The sequence below is a fragment of the Arvicanthis niloticus genome, chromosome 4 (genome assembly GCF_011762505.2).
Source record: "Arvicanthis niloticus isolate mArvNil1 chromosome 4, mArvNil1.pat.X, whole genome shotgun sequence".
Lineage (NCBI taxonomy): Eukaryota > Metazoa > Chordata > Mammalia > Rodentia > Muridae > Arvicanthis > Arvicanthis niloticus.
In genome coordinates, this window is record NC_047661.1 from 107,710,331 (window position 1) to 107,734,743 (window position 24,413).

The 24,413-nt window shown below is 39.2% G+C and overlaps 1 protein-coding gene across 2 annotated transcripts in view; it reads left to right on the forward strand.

Annotated features, from left to right (window-relative positions):
• Window positions 1–24,413, forward strand: part of Col25a1 (collagen type XXV alpha 1 chain) — a 383,527-nt gene that overhangs the window by 325,227 nt on the left and 33,887 nt on the right. For both annotated transcript variants that reach the window (XM_034501180.2, XM_076933258.1), the window contains 8 exons: window positions 2,733–2,795; window positions 5,551–5,619; window positions 6,388–6,432; window positions 8,421–8,465; window positions 9,454–9,531; window positions 16,522–16,545; window positions 17,337–17,381; window positions 20,870–20,914. In XM_034501180.2, the coding sequence (XP_034357071.1) occupies window positions 2,733–2,795; window positions 5,551–5,619; window positions 6,388–6,432; window positions 8,421–8,465; window positions 9,454–9,531; window positions 16,522–16,545; window positions 17,337–17,381; window positions 20,870–20,914 (414 nt within the window). The remainder of the gene's footprint in view (window positions 1–2,732; window positions 2,796–5,550; window positions 5,620–6,387; window positions 6,433–8,420; window positions 8,466–9,453; window positions 9,532–16,521; window positions 16,546–17,336; window positions 17,382–20,869; window positions 20,915–24,413) is intronic.

Below are 24,413 nucleotides of genomic sequence, written 5' to 3' on the forward strand. Positions count from 1 at the left end.
TTTATTAAAAGAAGTATTTTACTTATAAATAAATGTATCTCATATAGTATTTTTGTTTCTGAATTAACAAATTATTTTGCTAAAGGTTGAATTACTCAGAAATGATTTCTCTGAATTGAATTTAGATTTTTGTTTTGAAATAACAAGAAGTTTGTCAAAATAGTTACCAAGTATTTCCCTCCCAGTAAGTGGAAGACCATGGGACCAAGTAGAACAGGATCTATAGGAAATAGCCTTAACATCAACCTCAACCAGTAGGTCCAGCCCTTACCTTCCTGATCTCTGAGTGCCAAAGTCAGAGGAAATCTGTGAGTGGTGTGTCACCTGAAATGTTTTGTCATGATGATACTCTTCTGTTCCCAACAACTTACTTTAGATAGATAAATAGATAGATAGATAGATAGATAGATAGATAGATAGATAGATAGATAGATAGATAGATAGATATAAAGTGTATATATATATATATATATAAAGTATAGTATGTTTGAAAAATTCATTTGTTTGAAACATAGATTCAGACATTTTAACATATTCATCAAACACACTCTCTCTGCCTTCTGCTTAACTCCAAGTTCCATGAAACGAAGTTCAGTGACAGTTATCTTAGAGGAAAATCAAACATACCAGTAATTCTTCCAGAAATAGTGCATGCATAAATAAATCAGGAAATATAGAAATACAACCATTATGGGTTTTGCATTAAATTTTGGTTATATATTTTATATTTTAAGCAGTTTTGTTTCCCTTTACTAATTAAAAAGAAAATTAACTTTATGGATAATTAAGATGATGTGAATACTAATTCAGGTTTGGGTTGGTTTTGTGTGTTTGTTTGTTTTCTTTTTGACACCAAATATATAGTTTTTTTTCTAGCACCATGTCTCCAGTTTTTTAATTCAGACACCAACTAGATGTCTTCAGGACAGACCTATTCTGACTCTGTCCTTAGTAGCCTCAGATATCATAGATTTTAGGACCAATACTGCAAGATTAACTTCATTTATGTGCAAGTAGGAAATTCTGGGGTTACTTGGGTTATCTGCACTTTTTCTGATATGGCTATGAATTTAGGGCAGTGATTCTCAACCTTCCTAATGCTGTATCCTCATGTTGTGATGACCTCAAACCACAAAATTATTTTCATTGCTACTTCATAACTATAGTTTTGCTACTGTTATGAATTGTAACATAAATACCTGATGTGCAGGATATCTGATATGTGACCCCTGTGGAGGGGGTTATTGAACTCCCAAAGGGATCACAACCCACATGTTGAGAACTACTAATTTAGGAGTTCTCAGTACACCCATTTTAGGAATTGGCTCGAATGAGTCATGGTTCAGGAAAACACTGTTCTATGCTTATTGTTATAGTTTACTATAAAGACTGAAAAAGAACATCCCAGTTAATAGGGCACTGAATAGAAGACCTCTAGCCACTATAGCCTCTGTCATTGTAGATCTAAATGCCCTACCCTCCTGGCACATAACTATGTTTACTGACTTGGAAAGTCTGTGCTAGCCCTGTCAGTTAAGGGTTCCTATATGACTGATGTAATCACTATCCTCTAGATTAAATCCCATCTCCAGCCATTTCCCCCTCTCCTAGATTAAGAGATAGAACACAATTCCATTTTTCTAACAATCAGATTGGTTCATTACTATTTGACAATATTTAAGGGGCTCCCTTCGAGTCTCACCATTTACATCAATTCAGGTATGGTTAGAAGTGACTAGTTAAAAGCAGCAAAGGGCATCCTTTACCATTGCCGTAACCCAGAAGGATCTAAGGCTTAGAAGATCAACTCTAAGACCTGGGCACCATTTATGGTACAACAAGATTTCCTCCAGGTAATAGAGATAAAGTTTGAGAGGTGTGGCAAGAAGAGGGATTTTTCCTTTCATACTGAACATTACGAAGTCCCTCCCCTGCCCACATCCGTCATTTCAGTTCTGTAACGTTGCCTACCACCTTATACTAAAAAGGAAAATAGTTGGCTTATAGTCTACGAAAGTCAAGAATTCAAGCCGAGCATAGCAGGTGCCTCTGGCTCTGAGTTCCTGAAGAGACTTCAATGAATCAGAAATCTGGGGCTTTGTTCTCTTTAGAAGGCTCTAAGAGGATGGAGCATCCACTACCAAATTCCCTTACAAGGTTCTTCACAGACCTTAGTCCTTAGACTGTGGCAGCCTAATCAGGCTACTCAAAGGAGAGCAGTTTGCTCTCCTCTAAACAAGTGACCCAAGTGGGAAACTATAGGGAAGACCTGACCCAAATAGAAGCCACTCTCCATAGCTTAGACTCAGATGTGATGTTGCATCACTCCCAGGATAATTAATTTAATAGATTTACAGAGTGACTCTACTCTTGACTCAAGGGGCAAAAGATTTCACAAGACTATGAATACATAAATGGGGCCTTTTAAGAAGCCCTTCCACATCCACCCAAAGACAATAGGTCTTAGTGTGATCTGTGGCAAAAAACACCAGACAACAGATGAGAGAAGAAATTATCAGAAACACATTTATCCAATGGCCTTGTCACTTTCTAAAATGCCTCTGGAGCTTTGCTCTGAATTTTCACTGATGATCATCTTATAGTAAGTGGTTTGATCTCAGCCAGAACAGAGGCACCTAATCAAGGAAGAGGAAGAACTGAGAATCTTGCAATAGGAAGAACTGAGTGGACCATCTGATGAGTAACGCCTTTGCATGCCATCTTTTTTAAAGGGAGAACCAGGCTTCATTGGTCCTCAAGGAGAGCCGGGATTACCAGGGTTACCAGGAACAAAAGTAAGTAGACCTTTATGCCCCTTACTTTCCTGTAAAAATTGTGTCATCTCTGTCAAAAGAAAGGCAAGATGACTCTACTATTTAGGTGACTAGATGATGTTTCTGCTTTAGAACCGAGGCAGCCTGATTCACCCAGGCATGCAATTGTAAGTTATATCTAGGAAGCTTTAGGCATCTCAGCATGTGGGTGGAATATAGTAGTTGTTAGATTGTCCTCTAGATTCCTCAGTAAGTGTGTGATGCCGCTGGCTTCCCAGCTACCCAGAAAGGTAACTAAGCAGAAAGGAGGACTGGAGGTTGCTATCCTCTGCTTTTCCTCATCCATGTTAGGATACTTTTGTAAATTGGACACTAATCCCATCCGCATGGATGTCACAGAGATTTCTAAATACTTCATTCCACAAGTGTCTACCCTGAATGGTGTTTTCAGAAGTATTGTATAATGAAAACCATCTCTCAGTGTTCTATTTGGCAACCATAAAGAGGACCTTGAAAGCAAAAGCTGTATGTTGCCATGCAAAAAGAATACAATGCTGCAGATAGTGTCAGACCTGGAGTTCTCGCTTTGTCTACATAAAAAAAAAAAAAAAATAGAACACTGATGATGGAGCTGTGCTCATGACAGACTCATGAATCAAAGAGACAAAGTGACATAACATATAGTCATTTATTTTTAAACCATGGCAGACTCTGGTTCAGTGAGTTCTGTGTTCACCAGAAGTAAGCCAGGGGTGATTTCCAATAGTTAAAGAACTATGTCATGGTCTATTCAGACAGACTAGTCCTCATTTCTGCTTTGGTCAAGTGAAAATAACTCTAATCCTAGCAAGTAGAAACTATTCGTTGCCTAAGGGGACTGGAACTCGGTAGAATTATGCAATGGTTGTTTTCCAAAGAAATCTCATTTTCACATAATGAGCTATCAGGCCCATTAGCAAAATATGGAAATTTTCTGTTTAAGCCTGAGCAGATCCACACAAGGTAGACCTTTCTGAGAGAGGAAATAAATTGTCTGTTGATATAAAAAAAAACTATTGCATTTATTGGAGCTTGGAAGTTTAAAGCCAGGAGAGGAGAGAAGGTGGCCAGGCAGAGAAGTGTTTCTATCCAGCACCACGGGAGGAGAGAGAGTCCCAGCAGGGGAAGCCATTGGGATCTCCTGCAGATTTTTGCTATACAGAGGAAGGTAGAAGAAACCCAGCTGGTAGAGATACGTATCCCTAAGTGCCCTTTTTATAGATAACTGCTGTACCATTTCATAGTTTTCTTGAGAGAGAGATCCAGACATAGAGCCATGAAGTTGGCAGTAATTGACTCTGAAGAGCAGATACTTTTCCTCTGAACCTCTAGGAGAGAAAAGGGATGTGATGGACCTGTGTGGTATTTCTACAAACCAGTATATGCATAGAAAGCCATTTTTAACAATATGCTAAATGTAATTGTTAGCTGAATTGCCTATCTTAACAAGAGTTGTATCCTGAGGGAAATTTTCCAATTTGAACAGCTATTCTGACCCAACAAGAGTCCTTTTACAATTTTTGTAGATGGTCTGGATTTGTACCCCTAACAATAGATCTAAAAACGAAACAAAGATGGTATGTCTAACTTGCAGGGCACTAAAGATAGATCTTTAAAAAAGAAAGTTGAACAGCATCTAGATATCTATAGTAGGGATGGCATTTCCCCAAGGACTGTCCCTGTGCCTTTGTCTAAGCTACATCTGCCTAGAAAACTTAAATTTCTGTCAAAGTACAAGAAAACAGGATATCACAGTATCACAGTACAAAGCATGGAGTTTCACCACTGTGCAATACATTTTGCTAGAATTACTTAAAATTTGCTACAGAATGTGAAAAGATGTCCATTTTACAGTAATAAAAATAATTTAATAATAGACCATATTGATACCCTTTAAAAGTCCTTATATTTATTCACATAGCTGCATAATAGACTTTTAACAAACTATTTCCTTGTTTATAAAATGGAGATTATAAGGAAGAAAGAATTGCATTATTACTTGGAGAGTTCTAGAGACGCAGAAAGAACATCAATGAGTGAATGGGTGGGTGGGTCAGTGGCTAGGTAAGTAAACATGTATGTACATGCATGTCTGCATACATATATAAATATAAACATGGCTAAGGAGGGGGTTTATTGGGGGAATTGACTCATGTAGTTATGGAGGCAAAGATGTCCTATGTAAGCCTGCTATCCATCAACTAGGATGCTAGGATGCTAGGAATGTGGCTGTACCTAGGCCTGAAGGCTTCAGAATCCTGGAAGCTGATACTGAAACTCCTAGGCAGCAGTTAAAGGTCTGAGATGCTGTGCCTGGTGCTAATCTTGCCATCGAGGCAGAAGACTGGAGTTGTGGTGTCCTGGGCAGGAAAAGAAGCTCCAGAAGGAGAAGGCTTGTCTCTCTTCTGCCTTTTGTTCTCTCCCTCCCAAGCCAAATGGGTATTTTAAGGGTAAGCCTTCCCCACTCAGCCCACTGACCGATGTGCAGTCTCCTCACGGAAACAAGAATGCTTTAGCCGCTCCATAGGAGCTCACTGACCCAGTCAAGATGGCACCAAAAATAAACAATGTCAGGTTGGCTTGTGCACATAATGGGATCAGTCATGTTCAGAGATTAACACAGTGCCAGCACAAGCACGGGCGCTCTGTTAACCTTGGTTTTATTGAGCTCCTGTATTCCTCACCAGAGAGCATCCACAGGGAGGCTGCTATTTATCTGTTTTGTGATTTGTGACAGGGTGAACGTGGGGAGGCAGGGCCTCCTGGAAGAGGCGAACGAGGGGATCCTGGAGCCCCAGGGCCAAAGGTCAGTTATTCTTATATTGCAAGAGAGCACTCTTTGGTCTGGGAATGCATGCCTCTTGCTGTAGAGCACACAACTAACTCTTCAGCAGATACAAAAGCAGCCCAAATCACAAACACCTCACTGAAATGCACACTGGTGGCTAGTGATTTTGCATCTCAACTTTTCTGGTTTACTCCATGCAGCTCAGTGAAGAAATTTAATGACATCTCTGGATGTAAACGACCAGATGCTGTCATGTTACACATTATCGCTCAATGCGTGTTATAGCCGGCTGAGGGGGAAAAAAAAAAACCAAACTCATTGCGGAGTGCTGTGTTTGTTTCCATGGTAACTTGATGGCATGTAACACCTTGAAAATATTAGAGCCAAGGTTTTATTTGCCTATGCAAAACATTATGCAAACTAATGTGGTCACACCCTAATCTAATACCAGCCCCTCTTGGAGACAAGGGGGATGGTGGTGTCTCTGAAGTAAAAGAAATCTATGCATATAAGCCCTGTTGAGACTCATAGGAGTCACCATCAGAGCTCTCCACTGAGAGCTGAGGGAAAACTGTCTCCAAAGTCATAATAGATAGATATTGGCAGAGACCAGGGAGGGCGCCCCTGATACAACAATATATATGCTATGTTTTTCAATAACCAGCATTATACAGCAGTGTGTAGGGCAGGGCAGGTAAAGCGTGTCCATGCTTTCTCCTGATTCTGAGCCACTGTTCTTACCTTCTCTGTCCTTCTTTTTCTCATCTGCATACTCTCTTACAATAGGGGAAGCAAGGTGAATCAGGAGCTAGAGGCCCAAAGGGGTCAAAGGTCAGTAACCCATACCCATTGATGTGACCGCAGGCCTTCCAGGTCTGTGTCTTTTGCCTTTTCTACAAAGAATCCTGTTGTAGATAAAACCTTATCTTTTCGGGGTTTACATTCTGTTTGTCCCTGTAATTGTATCACAAGACACTTGACGTCTTTTTCTTTGTTTTTGTCTGATATTATCCTTTAAACTATTCTTTTTGTAATGTGTGTGTGTGTGTGTGTGTGTGTGTGTGTGTGTGTGTGTGTGTGTGTGTGTGTGTGTTTTGTGCTGTGTGCCACAAGATACATGTGGAGGTCAGAGGATAATCTGTGGGAATCAATTCTCTCCCTCCACTACCTGGGATGCAAGGATGGAAGTCAGGTTGTCAGGCTTGATGGCGAGTGCCTTTACCTGCTGAGCCCTTTGCTAGCCCCCTTCAGACTATTCTTTAAGAGAGGGTATATTTCCTGATTCTTGAGAATAGCTTATTTTGGAAAATAGATGATTTATATATTATATGCCCTTAATTTTCCCTTCCTATCTTAGTGACAAATGTTCATGTTATACTTTAGTCTGTTACCTAACTCCATTCAGAGAGGTAAAATGTCACCCTAACACTAGGAATGTGATTCAGTCAGTAAGACTGCTTCCTGTCCATGTGGGGCTCTGAGTTTGAATCCTCAGAACCCACAAAACAACTGAAGCACCTGTAATCCCTGCAGTTCTGCAAGAAGATAGGAGGAAAGACAGGGGACTTCTTGGAAGCTAGCCTGGATCACATCATGTGGTAGAAAAATACCAAAGAGACCCCGTATCAAATTAGGTGGAAGACAGGGACAGACACCCAAGGTTGTGCTCTGACCTACACACATTCACTGTGACTCAATGCAGGTATACGCACACTCATTAAATAATAATAACATGTCACTACCAAGAGTAGTGGTCCATTTGGCATGATGCTTATACTCTCCAAACTAGCATGTATACTGTCACTTCAAATGTTGTTAGCTAATAACCAGGAAAAATATAAAAATGGGACTAGAGATTAGAGCCTGTTAATTTCCTAGGGATTAGAGCCTGTTGATTGCTTATTGATGGAGTTAACTGTTATGGTCTGTGTTAGTAGTAAAACCTGCATGGGAAAATTATAACTGCACATTCCCCTTATCTTCAGTGGTTCTTGTCTACAGACAAGAAAATGCTTTACATTTTATATGGAAAGGGGTTCTAATTTCAAATTATTAAAACCTTTAAATATCCCAGATTTAAGTGTTTTCAAAGTACTTGCCCATTAGACTTCTGATCATTTGGAGAGATTAGTCTATTCTTGATATCTCTGTAGGTGGGGTTATGGCACTGTAAGTAAGACCCCAGAGATTGTTTCTTACAGCTTTAAAAGAGAAAAAGGGAAAAGGCAGAAAGGGGGCACAGAGAGCAAAAGGAGAAGGGAAGAGGGGACGTAAGGGAAGCCTGGCCAGCCTGGTCTATCTGACTGCTCTCAACTTCAGCAATGAGAGTTAAAATAGCTACAGATAGATCTCTGTCGTTAGAAGGAGGTCTAGCCTCTGACCTTACACTCCCATCCTCCCTAGAATGATATCTCTATTCCTTCCTGTCCCCATTATCTCTACTTGTCTTCTCTGGGGACAGATGCCACAATGGCTTGGCCTCTTTCCCTTTACTCAGACTCCTTCAGAGGAAAGCAGCCCTGTTCAGTCTGAAGATAAAGGTCACTTTGGGCACCATGGAGATAATTCACTTTGCTTTTGCAAATCCCACCTGGCCAGAGAGTACATGGCCAGTCTGATTGCTCCCAGACACCTTGTTTTCCGAGGATTGAGGCAATGGTAGTGGTTGCTTCATATGTGTCCAGTTCACCTTTAAAGTGCTGCTGTGCGGTAACAAATGACTCTGTATGTGAGTGACTTCTACATCAGTGGTTCTCCAGCTAATTTATTGTTTTGATATTTTGTTTGTTTTTTTGTTTTGCTTTGTTTTGTGGCCAAAGGGTGATCGTGGAGACAAAGGAGACTCTGGAGCTCTGGGACCACGGGTGAGTGTTTTCTTGTCTAAACTCAGATTCAAAGGCACGTTGGTGTGATTTTGTGAGCAGCACTTGAATGAACAGTGCACAATAGAAGCATTAGTGGTAGACCCCAATTGTTCCCAGCATGTCTGTGTCCTTGATATTTGTCTTTTTATCCAAGAGCAGGTAGTGTAGAGATTCTTACCATATAATACACTTTATTCTGGAGCAAAAAGTAGAAATCCTACAGCTATCCAGCTAATGAGAGTTTCATTTTTCAGTTAAGGCAAATATATATATATATATATATATATATATATATATATATATATATATATATATATATATGTAAGGCAAATATATATATGTATGTATATATATGTATACATATATACATACATATATGCATGCATACATATGCTCCTTAGAAAAGGCATGGAACTAGGATATTGGTCATGGAAATTCTGCAGAAGATGTATTGGATAGAATAAAAGTCTGTACTGTAGAGGAGATGTGTGTGCTCTAGTAAGTCTTAAGTAGGGGTGTGTATTTGTGGATGTATTTCTTCTTTGTTTTCCATTCCCTCTAATTTTGGATAAATTGGGACATATGGAATAACAGGCCTATGGGGAAGCCAAGCATTTCCTACAGAGCACTGTTCAGAATTGCTCTCTTCTTAAGGAAGGAGGAAGTGACCTAGGACATACGGATGAATAGAAGGAGGTTAGGAGTTATCTTAATAAGTACAAGGACAGCCAATAATAATTTCCAAGATGCAAAGTTTAACTTGTGCTTTGGAATCAGTTTCACATCTACCATAGACAGGAAGTTAGAACTGGTCCTCTCCTTTATACTATAAACAAAGTTTAAATGCAATTATTATTCTCAAATGTACCTGTGTCTTAGTAAGGAAGTAACAGTCGGAGAGGGAGCCTCAAGCCACTCCACTTTTACCACCATCTTGTATTCTAGTCTAACACCCATGACTTTCTCTTGGTTTGTCTTTTGGTCACAGGGTCCACCTGGGCAAAAGGGAGATCCGGGAGCCACTGAGATCATAGACTACAATGGCAACCTCCATGAGGCCTTACAGGCAAGTGACTATTCTCCACCTAAGACACACAGAGAATGACATACACAGAGATAAGTCTGTTGGTTTTCTGTTGCTGTGATAAAATACCAAGCCCAGCCACAACTTATGAAAGAGGTTATTTTAGCTTATGGTTCCAGAAGGCTAAAGTTTTTAATGGCATTAAGGCATTGGCACCAGGCACAGGAAGCTGAGAGCTCATGTCTTCTGTTGAAAACATGAAGCAGAGAGCAAACCAGAAGTGGGGTGAGGCTCTGAATTTTCAAACCTTGCCCCCAGTGATGTGCTTCCTCCAGCTGTGTCACCTGTATCACCTCCCCAAACATCACCACCAACTGGGGACTGAGTGTTCAAACAGCTGAGCCTATGGGGGACATTCTCCTTCAAACCACTGGCTGGCCAATGTAGCTCATGGCTGAATTCTCTCTCAACCACTTCCTTGAAGTATATCTACCCCTTTCCAAGCCCATCTGTCTCCTCCCCCAGTAGTCTTTCATTTGTACCATCTTAAATTTTGTTTTCCTTGTATTTTTAAATATCCCTAAACCTTATCAAGTATAAACATTGTGTTTATTTAGGCCAACGTTTGCTTCCTTGCTCAAAGGGAATTTTACAAAGCAGAGCAGGAGCGGAACTGAATCAGTTGAATTCAGATTTCAACTGTCTGGCTTACCAGAGATTTGACCTGGCCAGTTCTTTCACTTTTGTGTGCCTCTGTTTCTCCATAGTTGAAATGAAGATACAAGCTGTGAATACTTCATTGAGTTATTGGGACCAAATTACTAAATATATGTATGTCACACACATAGAAAGCCACCTCATGATCTTTTTTCTTTTTATTTATTCCATTAATTTCTTTTCATTCAGTAAAAAAGGAGTGGCTTGCTCTCCTACCCTTGCTTCTTATTCATCCTTTCTGTTTTACACATGTGAGTTATACTGTCTGTCACCAAGAAGTGACACTCAGGGAAAGTCAGTAATAGCCATCGCCCTCAACTTTCCTGTGACAATTCTACCAAATCACCATCCTTTCAAAAATCTTTTTGCTTTATCTGGCCTTCTGTCCTCCATTCTTTCCTTCTTTTCCTCTAGTGAAGCTATTCTCTTTTGGTATTCTACACATTTTATCCATCTGACTTTTGCTAGCCTAAAGTCTCTGGTCTTTCCTTATGTAGAACAGTTTTTCCCTCTGTGTTGTAGCAAGCTGTTCCCTGTTGGTTCTGCTGTTTCTGGGGTCTCGTCTACGTATGGCTCCAGCTGTTTGGAAGAGTTTCTCCAGGGTCACATGTTTTCCTTACTGACTTGCAAATACACCCTGTTCTGCTGGGTACTTTTCCCACTTCATACACGACTCATCTTATCAACTACTGGAGATTAGTGACACCATGTGTCTTCCTCTTGCTCAAGGCAGAAGGTTTAAAAGCATGTTACAGCTGTTCTTCTTGAAATCTGTCCTACTAGGAGCTTTCTCAAAGCACACCCCAGCATACTCATCCTGTATATTCCCAAATATTGGTCCATAGGCTATTTATTATATCTAACACCAGGCCAATCCTGTGACCAATTCTGCCTGTGACCAATTCCCTGGTGCCTCCTTGCCCTTCTGCTCTAAGCTGTGAATGGAATGCCTCTAAGGCTGATGGTTTTCATAAGCTGCCATTACTTTTATTATTGTAATTTGCTAAAATCTCTTCATGAGTCCTTATTGCCTACTGGATCAAGACCAAACTTCTCCATCTGACATCATTTAAGGCTCTACACTGCTATATTTTCTTCCAGGATATTTTTTCCCATGACATGGTCATTTTTATCACATCTCTTCAAATCTCTTTTGTCTAGCTTCATCTATTACTTTTCCTGTCTTTTATCTTTGAATCTGATCTATAAATTCATTGCTGTCACCAGATGACTTCTTCCTCTAAGTCCATACAGTAGAAGTCAGGGTTCAATATTGTGACATATGATTACTCTCTAATCACATAATTGGTTTTGGTTTTTAAATACCATGCTCTACGTTTCTTGGTGACAGAAAATATGCCCTATGTTTATATTGCCCGGGCTTGTAAATGTTCAGTGAGCAGTCAGCATTTAGTGATTGGATGGATGATTGTACTTTTTGTGTACAAGCTATTCCTTAGCTTAAAAACAGACAGGATGCCTTAACTAAGTCCCTCTATTTTATACCTATTTTAATATTTCTAGCCTCATGATTTTGCCAGTGTGGTCTAATTTTCATAGTTTTATGTGGGCTTCAACCGCTGCTGGCCTTTTTTGTTTCCATGTTTTCTATCAGGAAAAAATGTGGATTGGATAGCATAGTCAGCCAACAGCCTGATTTAGCATTCCTCATTACAAGTGGCTTAAACACTAACAGTAACCTTGGGGTTATTGTCAAATTCTTGAGCCAATTTTCTAAATGTTTCCCTTTCCCACTACAAGTTGATAATTTTATATGGAAAGACAGAGACAAAGAACAGGCCAGTTTGTGTTTTGGTGTTGTTTGGTTTTTTGTTTGTTTGTTTTTGTTTTTTGTTTTTCAAACCTACAATGTTTTCAAAATTCTTACTTAGTAAAATAGAGACCACTTCTAAACTTTATTAGCAATACTATACATTTCTCTTAATGTACTTCCAGCTACCCTGTAGGCTTTGCCTTTACCTTTAAGTTGTATTCCAGTTACTTTCTGTGCTCTGTAGAGTAGCCCCCCCACCCCCCAAAAAAATCTTAGAGGGAAACTTTTAGATTAAGGTCCTATGGGATGGAGTCCATCACGGTAGAACAGACATGGTGAGACATTGAAGGTATGGAAACAATAGCAGAAAGAGAGCTGTTTACATTGTGTTCACACTCAGGAAACAGAGAAGGAGGGAGGGATGAAGCTGTTCACATTGTGTTCACACTCAGGAAACAGAGAGGTAGGGACGTAGCTGTTCACATTGTGTTCACACTCAGGAAACAGAGAGGGAGGGTCATGGGTATGGGGTGAGGCTAGAAATCCTCAGAGCCCACCTGCAGTGCCATGCTTCCTCAAGCAAGGCTCCGCCTCCTAAAGGTCCTATAACCTTCCCAAACAGCACTACAAACTTAGGGACCACGCATTCAAATACATGAGCCCATGGGGACATTTCTCTTCTAAACCATCCTGAGAGGCAGCCACATCTCTACTCTTCCAAGAAATCCTCCAGTTTTATTGGTGTTGTCTGCAGCATATCGAAGTGTTTTTAAAGCATTCTTGGCATGAGCGGGAATATGGGCTATGCTTATACTGAAGTGGACATTTCTGTCTTATTCTTCCCTCTACCTCGTATGAGCTGGGTCATTTTAAGGAAATCACTGTACCCTACGCTTTTACTGACCTTGTCTGCAAAATGGAGTTGATGTTTTTGTAAGAGCTTGGGAAATACAGTGTTACCCTGGGGGTAATTTTTAAGATCTCCTGAACAGTTTTTACTGAAGTTCCTAAAAGCACTGTGCTTTTTGGAAAATAAATCTGACAGCTGTTTCTTAAAATGAAAAGATACACACTCCCAGTGTCCCTTTCTCATCTCGAGTTCTATATGACTGTAAAGCGTATCCTTAGTCTGTATCCATCATAGTCAATGATTTTACACTGTCTCCAAACCAAAAGATATATTATTGTTAGGGAAACCATATGTTGTGTTTATAAAGAGCTTAGAGTCATTTTCGGTTTGAGGCCATTTGTTTATCTTCCTAACAAAGTACTCTAGTGGATTAAGGGTCTCTAATAAAATCAATCAAGTCAGAGCATTAAAGGAAGAGGAAGCTGATAAACATTTATTCTCCTCAATCTCTAACCAATGATGAATGACACTTGTTTCATGATTGTATCCTTTAAAAAAAACATTTTGTCCAAAACTCTAGAATAACTACATGGATATGAATGTATTACAGTTACACTATCACATTAGAACTATAAATTTTCACATTGCTTTGATTAAAAACTGCTATTCTGTGAAATAGTTTGGATTAAGAAAAGAAGTATTGAGCCTAGTTTAAGTCACTTTTCTGGGCCCAATATCCGATGTAGGAGATAAAATAGTTGAAGCACTATGCATATTATGTGCCTAAAATATTTGGCATTCTGAATTTGGCATTTATAATTTCCATCCATTCATTTGTAGTTAAATGAGAAACACAATTAAACTCATATAACAAACGGCTGAGTCTATGCTTTTGACTGGAGCTGGAGTTATGGAGTAAAATAAAAACCTAATGCACCTCATTATTTTCTTTCTGACACCAAGAAACATAAAAGAGTTTATCTCAACTGCTCAGTCCCTCTTCTCTCCCTGCCCAGCCCTACTCCAGACTCCTGAGTCTTGTCTTCCCCTTAGTGAAATGTCCACATTCCCCAAATTAACATGTGCTGTCCATGTTCTGGTTTTGCAAATTACTCTCCTGTGTCTGTTTGGTTGGAAAGATGATTAAATTATGTTGGTTTGCAAAAACAAAAGATATTGTGGTTTATGTGAACATTGCCTTAAGCCTTTTTGTTTTGATTCAAGATGGTTAAAGATTCACAGTTCACCATAAAAATATCTGTTTCCTAGGTTTCTTTTTAAAATATTATCACTAACACTGTCATAATAATAATTCAAGATTATTTTTATGTACTTAAAATACAATTGCATCATTTCCCTTTTCTTCTCTTCCTTCTAATCCCTCCTACACTCCCAAACACAGCCTCCACCTCTTTTAAACCGTTTTGGTACATATAAATACAGCCTGCTGATCCCTTGGTATTAGATAATCATTTAAGGGGCTTATTCCTGGGGAATACTAATTCTCCTCTCAGAAACTGTTAATTGTTTGCTGCATCTAGGAGTGGAAGATCCTGGGAGCTGTCCTCAGCCCACACTGGGATATCAGTGGCTGGACTTGCTCAAGTCTTATTTAGGCAGCCATGATGTCGCTGTCTTACAGATGTTCCTTCCCTGTCATAGCTAGAAAGAACAGTCTCACAGAAGAATTCCTGGTCCTCCACCTCTCAGAATCTTTCTGTCCCCTCTTCCTAGATGTTTCCTGAGCCTTAAGGTGTAAGAGGTGTAGTATACATATATCAACTTCAACTGGGGCCCCCTCATGGCCCGCTGGTTTTTGTGGTTTGATGACCTGTGGCTTCCGGTAGTGGTCTCTTGCTTCAGCAAAATGGAGCTTAAGTTAGCATCGTTATAAAAAGTGAAGAAATAGCCTATGCTTTGGGCAGGATTTTCCTACAAACATTTTGGAGTGAATCACAAAGCATCAGATTGATCTTTGCATGAGCTGCTCCCCCCATCTCAAATCACATCCCACTGGAATATCATATCTTTCTCCATCACCTCCAAAAGTTCTGGCTTTCACATCATTGCCAGAGTTCATGAGGGAGTCCTGATGGGCATACATAGCTTTACCTTGAAGAGCCAACATCTTTCAACCACTCTGTGATCTGCACATGGCTGCTTCCAGGTGGAGAACAAGATGCTGTGTCTGTAAACTTAGCTGATTTCTGTCACCATTGGTCCTCTGGGCTACAGTGGAACGCTGACAGTTTTGAAGTCTCTCTAATGGCCATGTAGTATCTCATTTAAATTTCTTCTGGTAGTTCATTTACCATTGCTGACATTCTTTCCTTACACAGCTCATTATTTTTTTAAAAAAATTGTTATTAGCATTAATAGTTTTAAGAGAGGGGATAAGCAAACACAGACTTGGGTTTATTGACGCGGGGATATGAATTTATGTGTGACCTTGTTAGAAAATCTGAGAGAGTTCAAATTGTAAAACAGCACACCTACATAACATTTTGTAGTTCTGCTTCCTAGTTCAAAAATACAATACACGATGGAAGAACAGTGGTGAAGAAATTCTCTTTATAATTTCATTGTGTTAGTAAATGACTCATTTACATCCTAGGAGCAAGGCAGCTTTCTTATAGCCATACATTCAATTTTTCTGTCTAGATAAAATAGCATAAGTATTGCCTTGTACTGCACCAATCTGATGACATAAAAGTCTGGATACAAATAAAATTCTGGGTAAACATATAAAAACTTGCTCTTGGTTTATTAACATTTTGCCTTTGTGTCAGAAACATCAACCTTTTTTATTCTGCATTACCTAAAGCTGAATTCACACTGACTGTTTTTGTCATGCAATGAAAACTTTAATCATCTAACATGTATAGATTTAAAGTGGAATAGATAATGTTAACGTTCATTTTTACAACAATAATAACCCAAAATGACAGCAACCGTTGGGATCAGATTGGAGTGGAGAGGGATGGAACACAGTGGGGTGGGATTTAAAACAGAACCCTGAAGGTTACATGTGATCAGACAGGGCCTCTCTGTAACTGAAAGTCCTCAATGGGAAAGGACGCCTTCTATTGTTTCAAGAAGCCTTGTAGAGCTCTTAGCACAAGATATAAACTATAAACTGTCAAATACAGGAATCATGTTTTAGAAGTCCATGCTTTGAGATGATAAAGTTTGTTAAAATATTTAGCATGTCAACAAACTAGATTAGTTCAATGTCAGTTTCTTTGGTTATAGCACATGGGGAGTAAATTATACAGAAAAAAAAACCTACAGAATAAGAGAAGAAACATATCTAATTTTTCCCTAATCAAAGTCCTGTCACAAATGGAACTTTTACCAATAGTAAATTTCATAATTCAAAATTAGGCTGACAAAACTTTAGCCTATAACTCTTGGACTACATAATTTTTTAATTATAATAATTTGAAAATCAGGCATACAAAAAATTATACTTTGTTTTCTTGTAGTTTTTAAAATAAAATTCTAAAAATGTTTTCAAAGCCTTTACGAGTATGATAGGAGAGTGTGTTTGTTGTAGCTTCTCTGTTACTTACAAGACATTTGACTTGGCAAAATATATTTTAGAAGTAGATTTTTTTTTCAGAAATCTATCACTTTATTTTGACATACAAAATAGGTAACTCTTGTCTTTGTTGATCCATTTTCCCAACAGAGGATTACCACCTTAACTGTCACGGTAACTCCTTTTGCATGATCTCTGTGGTTTGTGACTTTGAATTTAGTATCAATGCATGCAGGTCAAAGTAGTACTAATATAGCAATTGGTTTATGTGGTCTTCACTTTTATGTTTATGTTATTAACCTTTTAAAACATCCATCCTAGTTAAACTGCTGTCCTGTGGGAAAGTACAGAGAAAATTGTTTTTATTTAAAAACGTTAGCCTCTTGTTAATTAGATAGCTTTATTTTTTTGTAAATTAGAAATAATCTAAACCTTATCAGAGTATGACAGTGCATGCTTCTAATTCCAGCATTCTTAAAACAAAGGCAGATGGATCTCTGTAAGTTTGAGGCCAGCCTGATCTATGTGGCAAGTTCCAGGACAGCCAGGACAACATAGAGAGACCCTATCTTTTTTCTTTCTTTTTTTTTCCTTTTCTTTTTTTCTTTCTTTATTTCTTTTTTTCTTGAGAGAGAGGATACTTACAAACATTGGTAACATCAGTCAGTAACTCATCACAAGAAGATGTGTGCAGAACACAGGGCAGCGATTGTCAACTGTCTTACTGAATCAAAGCTTCATCTGTGGCATGGTGACCTAGAGTGTGTTTTGATAGTTCAGAACTCAGGTTGGCAGTTTCTATCATTGTGTAACTGATAAAATGTTGCACCATTGAAAACCAATATCTAGAAGTATCTAATTATGATAGAAATAATGGAGAGTGTGGTATGTGTGATATTTTTAAAGCCTGAAATTGTAACATGTGTACGTGACACATTTTACAACTATGTCTTCTCTTGATTCAGGGCCCCCCTGGACCTCCTGGACCTCAAGGACTACAAGGGCCAAAGGTTATGCTTCCTTCCTTCCCCTTACCACATACAGTGCAGAGATGCCATGTTAAGAATGCTTATCTTTATGAAATATATCTTACAAAATACTAGAGAAGCAAAGAGAGAAATACTGTTTCAGAGGATGAGGAAATGGTATCTGAGTCTCAGCTAAAGGAAGAAAGAAAACTCCAGAACAAGAAAGGAAAGTGAGGACAGAGGAGCAAAATGGAGATGACATGAAGTTAGGAAAGGGTGTTGGGAAATGTACAGAACAGGAAACAGGAAAAGCATGGGTTCCACAAAAATTATGACTGTAAAGAAACCCTAAACATGGCCCATGGGGAAAAGTAAATGTTCAAACAAGGTGTGTTGAAGAGAGTTACTCTTGCTACTGAGAGAGAACCTATCTTCCAATTCTTTTGTAAGAGAAGGACAAGGAAAGCCTTCCCATGATGCATTCATAGATGACTGACAGGTTTAGGAGTCACTAATGAGACATTAATGTTTTACACTCTGTATCACATGTATTCAGAACTTCTGCCACACATTTTATCAATGAAGCTTACTAACCACAAACAGCACCAGCCAAAACTTTTTTGATTATACATAGGTTTTGTTGGTGGTGTTAGTTTTACCCCTCCAGACTAAAGCTCCGTCATTCAGCCATGTTTGATCAATTAACACATGTCCGGGGATTCTGACTTTTCAGAACTGAGCTACACGTGTTGAAATATGACTTTCGTCATTGGATTCTTGTAGGAGATTCAAGTGGTTTCAAAATTCAGCCTTTATTTATGCTCCTTAAGTCGGTTTATTTGCTGTGCCTAGTATACATACACACACTTTCATGCACACATCAGCCTTTGAACTTTCTCTGGATACTTAAAAACAAATGTTCAGTATATAGATTTCTTTCTCTAGTAAAAGACTGTAAAATAGTTTTGCTGAGGTTCTTGTCCATGTGAGATGCATAGATCCTAATTCCCAAAGTATTTTCTGTGTATCATAAACATGTTCCACATATAACTTTAATATATGATATAGAACTTAACTAGTTCTCTACACCGCTTATCCCTGAGATAGGCAAAGATCATACAAACAAGTCTGCCTGGATCCCTCTCCTTAATGGTTTTATGAGCTGGGCTAGACACTAGGGAAGGAACTCTAAAGATTCTCTTTTTGTGAAATGTCTTACTTCATCTCCTCTCATAACTAAATCTCAAGAACTAGAATTTTCTCCAAAGCTCAATGTGTGCTGCATCTGTCACAAAGCTCAAAGGCTTCTGTGATTTCTCCACAGCTCTGAGGCCAAGAGAAGACCGCCATGCCTTGATCTAAAGAAATGAAAGGGACTAGCCAGCTAAAAAGACAATCTCACTAAAACGTCCGTTTTCTTTTATTATCGCTTGTTAATTATGACTGTCCACTATCTGGTATAGGTTTTAATCTGCAGAAACCAGCAAGAAGTTTGACTGTGAACTTAGAGCCCAGGGTAGGAAACAGACAAGTAAAGGCATGAACACTGATGGACCAAGTGCTTTAATTAAGACCATGTGGGATGAGGGCTGAGGTGTGGTGGCTCAGTGGTTAAGAGTGCTGGCTGCTCTTCCAGAGAACCCAGGTTCGATTCCAAGTATCACAACCATATATAACTTCAGTCTTAGAGGATCTGATGCTCTCCTTTGGTCTCTGAGGGCACTGGGCACACACAGCATCAAGACATACGTGCAGGCAAAATACCCATACACATAAAAATAAGTATTCTTAAAAGGGAGTGCGGAGTGGATATGCGTGGGAATGCCTCTGTAAGTCTGGGAGTCCAAAATGGGTTTGAGCTGAAATTGAAAGACAGAGGGATGGTAGCCATATGGAAATCTGCACGTGTGATAACAGAGAGGTGTAAAATCCGTCCTCACTACCCTCCATCTCGACATCTTGTCCACCATCCTGTCATCTAGACCCCACCCATAGTATCTTAGCACTAATATCGTATCATATATCATGAGCCTCTCTACTTCCCATGATCCCTTCTTGAAAAGGTTGGGATGACTAAGGTGGGCTTGTCTGTCACTCTGAGACAGCACAGCATATCCAGGGTCAAGTATAGGACACATTCCCACTTCTGAACTCCCCATCTCTGACTGATGGTAGCCTATTCACGTGCCATGTCTCCTTCCACGGTCAAATAAGAGGTATTATATTTTTTTACACAACAAACAACTCTGACAGACCACATTTGAGTGATGGAGGCTCTGTGAATCTTGTTCTTTTAGCCTCCTGGCTCCAAATTTATTAAGGTAACAGCTGAGCAAAGCTCTGGTGGTTGGACTCGAGTGTTGACAGGTATCCAGACTCGGAATGAAGCTGAGGCTCAACCGGGTGCATCCAACCTCAGCAGACTTGTTTGTGGCAAAATAAACTTTGCTACTGCCACAAAGAACCGGAAATCCAAACTGAGGAGAGGCCTTTTTTATTTCATTCATTTCAAACCACAGGATCCAGCCTTCCTTAAACACTGGGGCAGCTCAGGTTTCACGCTGCGGCCTACGGCTCTTTTCTAGGAAAAACAGCTCTAGCCGATGGAATATTGTGGTTTATAATATCACCCGACAACCCTTTCTAGAAAACAGCGTTTGGGGCTGACCCTGGGAAAACCCCTCCATGAGAGGCTTGTTCACACCCAAAAGAACTGTCTTCACACTTATATGGGGTAGAAATTGAGGGCTTCATAGCCTCATTCATATGCATGGCTCAGTGATATTAAACAATGCCTTACCTTTCAAGGGGCTTTGTTCAGTTTTCTTTCAAAACTGAAAGACAGCTAAACATGTGCTGTTTAAATAATCCCTAGCATGTTGTTTAGATTTGTTCTTAATTAAACATCTTCCATTTAAAAATAAATCTCTGTATTCTGAGTCTGTCCAACGTTCTAATAAATCATACTATCAAAAAGCCATTCGTTTCATTTCTAGCATGGTCTAGGAAATGGAGTGGGCCTGAACGTCCCTTCGAGTGGCTTGAGATACCTGATTTATTAGGTCCTCCAGTGAGGCCTTCCTGGGCAGGGCACACTCGCAGCCATTGGGAAGGACTCACATTTGGCCAGTTAAACTGATGCTGTAACTTTACCAAACTTTGCATTTCATTCTTTCCTAGTCTGGCTGTTGTGTTGTGATTGTTACTAAAAATTAGAGAATCCATGCTGATTCCTTATCAGAGAAAAATAAGTGAGAGGGTCCTAGAAGTGCTGCAGGATGTGGCCAGCCATTATATTGTGTATAATCAATGGAAGAAAGAAAAAACCATGGATATTTGCGACATGAGAATATTATTATGCACAATCCTGAAGAAAGACTTTCCCTTCACTTAGCTTAGCTATATGCACTGTGCCAGCATAGTCTTAGGTTAAAATGTACTTGCTAAAAGTCAAATTGCACGCTTATCAAACAGCATAGCTTCTTTAGCGATGATAAATGCAAACAAGTTCTTGCTTTTTATTTTATCAGGGTGAGCAAGGCTCTCCAGGAATCCCCGGAGTTGATGGAGAACAGGTAATTTTCAAAAATACATGCCATTACTTAAAGCACCATTATTGGTCAGTACTTTTATTATAAGTTTACAGCCAAAAGTCCTGGGGTTTTTTGACATCATGCATCGTCTCCTTTTTTCCAACATTTGTTCCACATGAACTCTAAATATGTGATTGGTTTTAAATTAGATATAAATTTGGTTGGCAGAAATGTAAAGCTATATGTTACTTTGGATTTGTTCTTAATACTACTGACCTATCAATCTACTGCAACAGATTTTAATAGACCCTAAAATCATTACCGCCTCAGTAAGAACGGTTTTAGGTTGGTTGGTTGGTTGGTTGGTTGATTGATTGGGGCTTTTTTTGTTTTTGTTTTTTTATTTTGTTTTTTTCAGTGACTATAAAGCAATTCAACATCAAAATTTAATGGCCATAGTTTTCACAAATAATAGTGTTGCTTAACTCCAGGCATTTGATAATATCTCCTTTTTCTGAATAATGATTTTTCCCCTAATTTTCTAGATTGTTCAAAAAAATCAGATAAAAAAGTAAGGCATTGTAGTTCTTCATACCAGAGCAGCATCCTTGAGAATGTCTTCAGTACAGACATTGACAAAGGTTCTGTACAGTTTGGACAGTAAATACTTCAGGTTTTGTGGGCACATCTTGTTTCTGTCATGTATTCTTTTCTTTAAACACATCTTACTTTTTTGTTTTAATCCAACATAAATAAAAAACAGTCCCTAGGCTGGATTTGGCATGTCAGCCGTGGCTTGGCAACTTTGTCTTTTAAGAATTTTAGTAAGAAAATGCAGACAGCTTTCAGAATCAAACCACAAGGATTAGTTTCAAAATCTTTGAGGTTATATGGACTTCTATTATTTTCTCAAGAAATGGCTCGCAGGCTGGAAAGAGGGCATGGTGGCTGAACGCCCTTGTTGTAATTGCAGAGGACCTGGATTTGATTCCCAGCACCCCCTTCAGGCAGCTCACAACCAGCCAGCACCCCAATTCTGAGGTGTCAGGTGCCTTCCTCTGGGCTTCACAGGCACCAGTCCATATTCAGGCCCACACACAGGCAGAGGACCTGGGTTTGGTTCCCAGCACCCCCTCAGGCAACTCACAACCAGTCAGCACCCCAATTCTGAGGTGTCAGGTGCCCTCCTCTGGGCTTTACAGAGGAGGCCCACACACAGAATAAGAAAGAACACAATTGAATATATTTAAGACATAGTTTGAATTAACGAATGAGAAATCAAAGGAATTCTTTTTTTTTTTTTTCCGAAGGTGAATTTTATTTTATTTATTTTTTTTTTTAATTTTTTTTATTAGATCTTTCATTTACACTTCAGATACCATCCTGTTTCCCCATTCCCCCCCCCTTAGAAAACCCCTATCCCATGCCCCCTTTTCATTTTGCATTTATAAATTTTTTTAAGAAATGTTAATCATAGGCTTTATAAGTTTGGTATTGTTCAATCAGAGGTGTAACCCACTACCCAACCTAGATATATCAACTATCTTTGACTGGTGGAGATACATGAACATCTGCTTCCCTGTCTCCCCCCTCTATCTCTCTTTCATCACCTAGCTTCTCCTCTCCTTCTTCTTCTCCTCTTCTTACTCCTTTTCTTCCTCTCAGTACTCCTCCCACCTTAGCTCCTCCTACACATCACCCTTCCTGTTAAAAGGAAACTTTTCTCTCAAAATACAATTAGAGCATAATTATGCCTATTTGTACCAGTGAGGTACAAGATAGTCCTAATACCCAGTCCATCCTTTTGTTGACTAACCAGCACCTCTGTCATCTATCCTAACTAAAACACTTAGTTCTGAACCTGGCTTTTTCCTTGGCTTTAGGGTGAATGTCAGCTGATGACCATACACTCAGATCTTTTCTCTCAAAGTAAATAGCTATAAGTTTTCAACCCCATCAGAAATCCAGAATGACTGAGTTGACTATAATTGTGGGAAGCACAAAGCATAGCTTCTAAAACTTAGCCAATTTGTAGAGACCTCTGAACACCTGGACACTCGCTCTACTTCAAAACGTTGGAGCATCTGTTCTTCTGCCTTCTGGCCCAGGATCATCTGACAGACCTTAGTGCTGCAGAATTATTAAGGGCTGATTACTCTGTCTAGGCAGATATAATCAGTCGACTATTCTGCAAGTGTGTCCTTTTCTGGACAGTAATTTGTCTGTAGAAGGAAAGTGGCAATTCTTGCCTAGTGGCTGTCTCACCACAACTGGAGTAACTCCAAGGATGCTCAATTTCTTCTTAGAATTTAACATAGGAAGCTGTCCGGAGCAGACAGGTCTCTAATGAAAATGAACATTAATACTGAAATGTTTGTCATGTCAATTCTAAGGATTTCTGATGTTTTGAAAACCAGCTATCCATGTAAGGTAATCTGGACTGTTGCCTGTTAACTCCACTCAGCTATTTCTAAATAAAACATAGAGAACACCCTTATAATAAACTCCAAGTCATGAATTTGCTATAGTCCCTTAACTCACAGGCTGACCATCTCAAATCAGTTAAAAAAGTTAAAGAAGGACTGGGTCTAAGCTTTGTATTCCTAAGTGTGTTATACTGGTACAATGCCTATGAGAGTAACAATATTCATCTCACTCTTATATCACTAAGAAGCTCATGCCAATGAAAACCTTAAAATTTGTAAACAAAGTAAATTGGTGCCATTTAAGAATTTATATTTTCATCTTGATATTAATTATACAGATTTCTACTAATAGGTTATGGCTATGCAATAAACCCTAGCTAATCCTCTCTATTCCGACAAAACCACTACTTTTCCCTAGGGAGACAGCCCAACATTTACCACCTTAGTCCCCATGCCCAGGGAATAGGGGCGCTGACTCATCATTAGCTTCTTCAAGCTGATTATGGGCGTTGAGATATTAGAAGAGGAGTGGGGGGGGGGGGGAGAGCAAGTTGACAATCCTCTGATGCTGTGTCTTCGCTGCCTCCAGATGGAATTCACGGACCTCAGAGGTTTGAGCAGGTCTGCCCAGCTTGCTTGTTGAGTAGATACACCAAGGCTGATCATTCTGCAATATACAATTCCGCAGGCCTCAGACTGGAGGAGGGAAAGGAATTCTTGATATACTAAATCAACAATACATTCTTCAGGAGAAAGTAGTCTGCAAATAATAAAACAGAACAAAAAAAACCTTTAGAAGGATGATTTTTAGTAACAGAGTTGGATATTAAAGTCGTATACAGTCACATTAAATAAATATTATAGAAAGATAATTAGTCAGTTTTCCATAAAATGGCTATACATAAGGTTACCATTACCCATTGTTAATAATTAAAAATAATACATTAGAAATTCATAATGACATACTGAATATACCCACATATACAACATATCCAGTAGCTGGATGTTTTTTCTATAGGCTTTGCAAGGTTCTGTTTTCTCACTAGACCTATTGGGTTGACCATATTGCCTTTCCCTGTCACAAAAATCCCTAAACCTTAACCAGCAAGATGCAT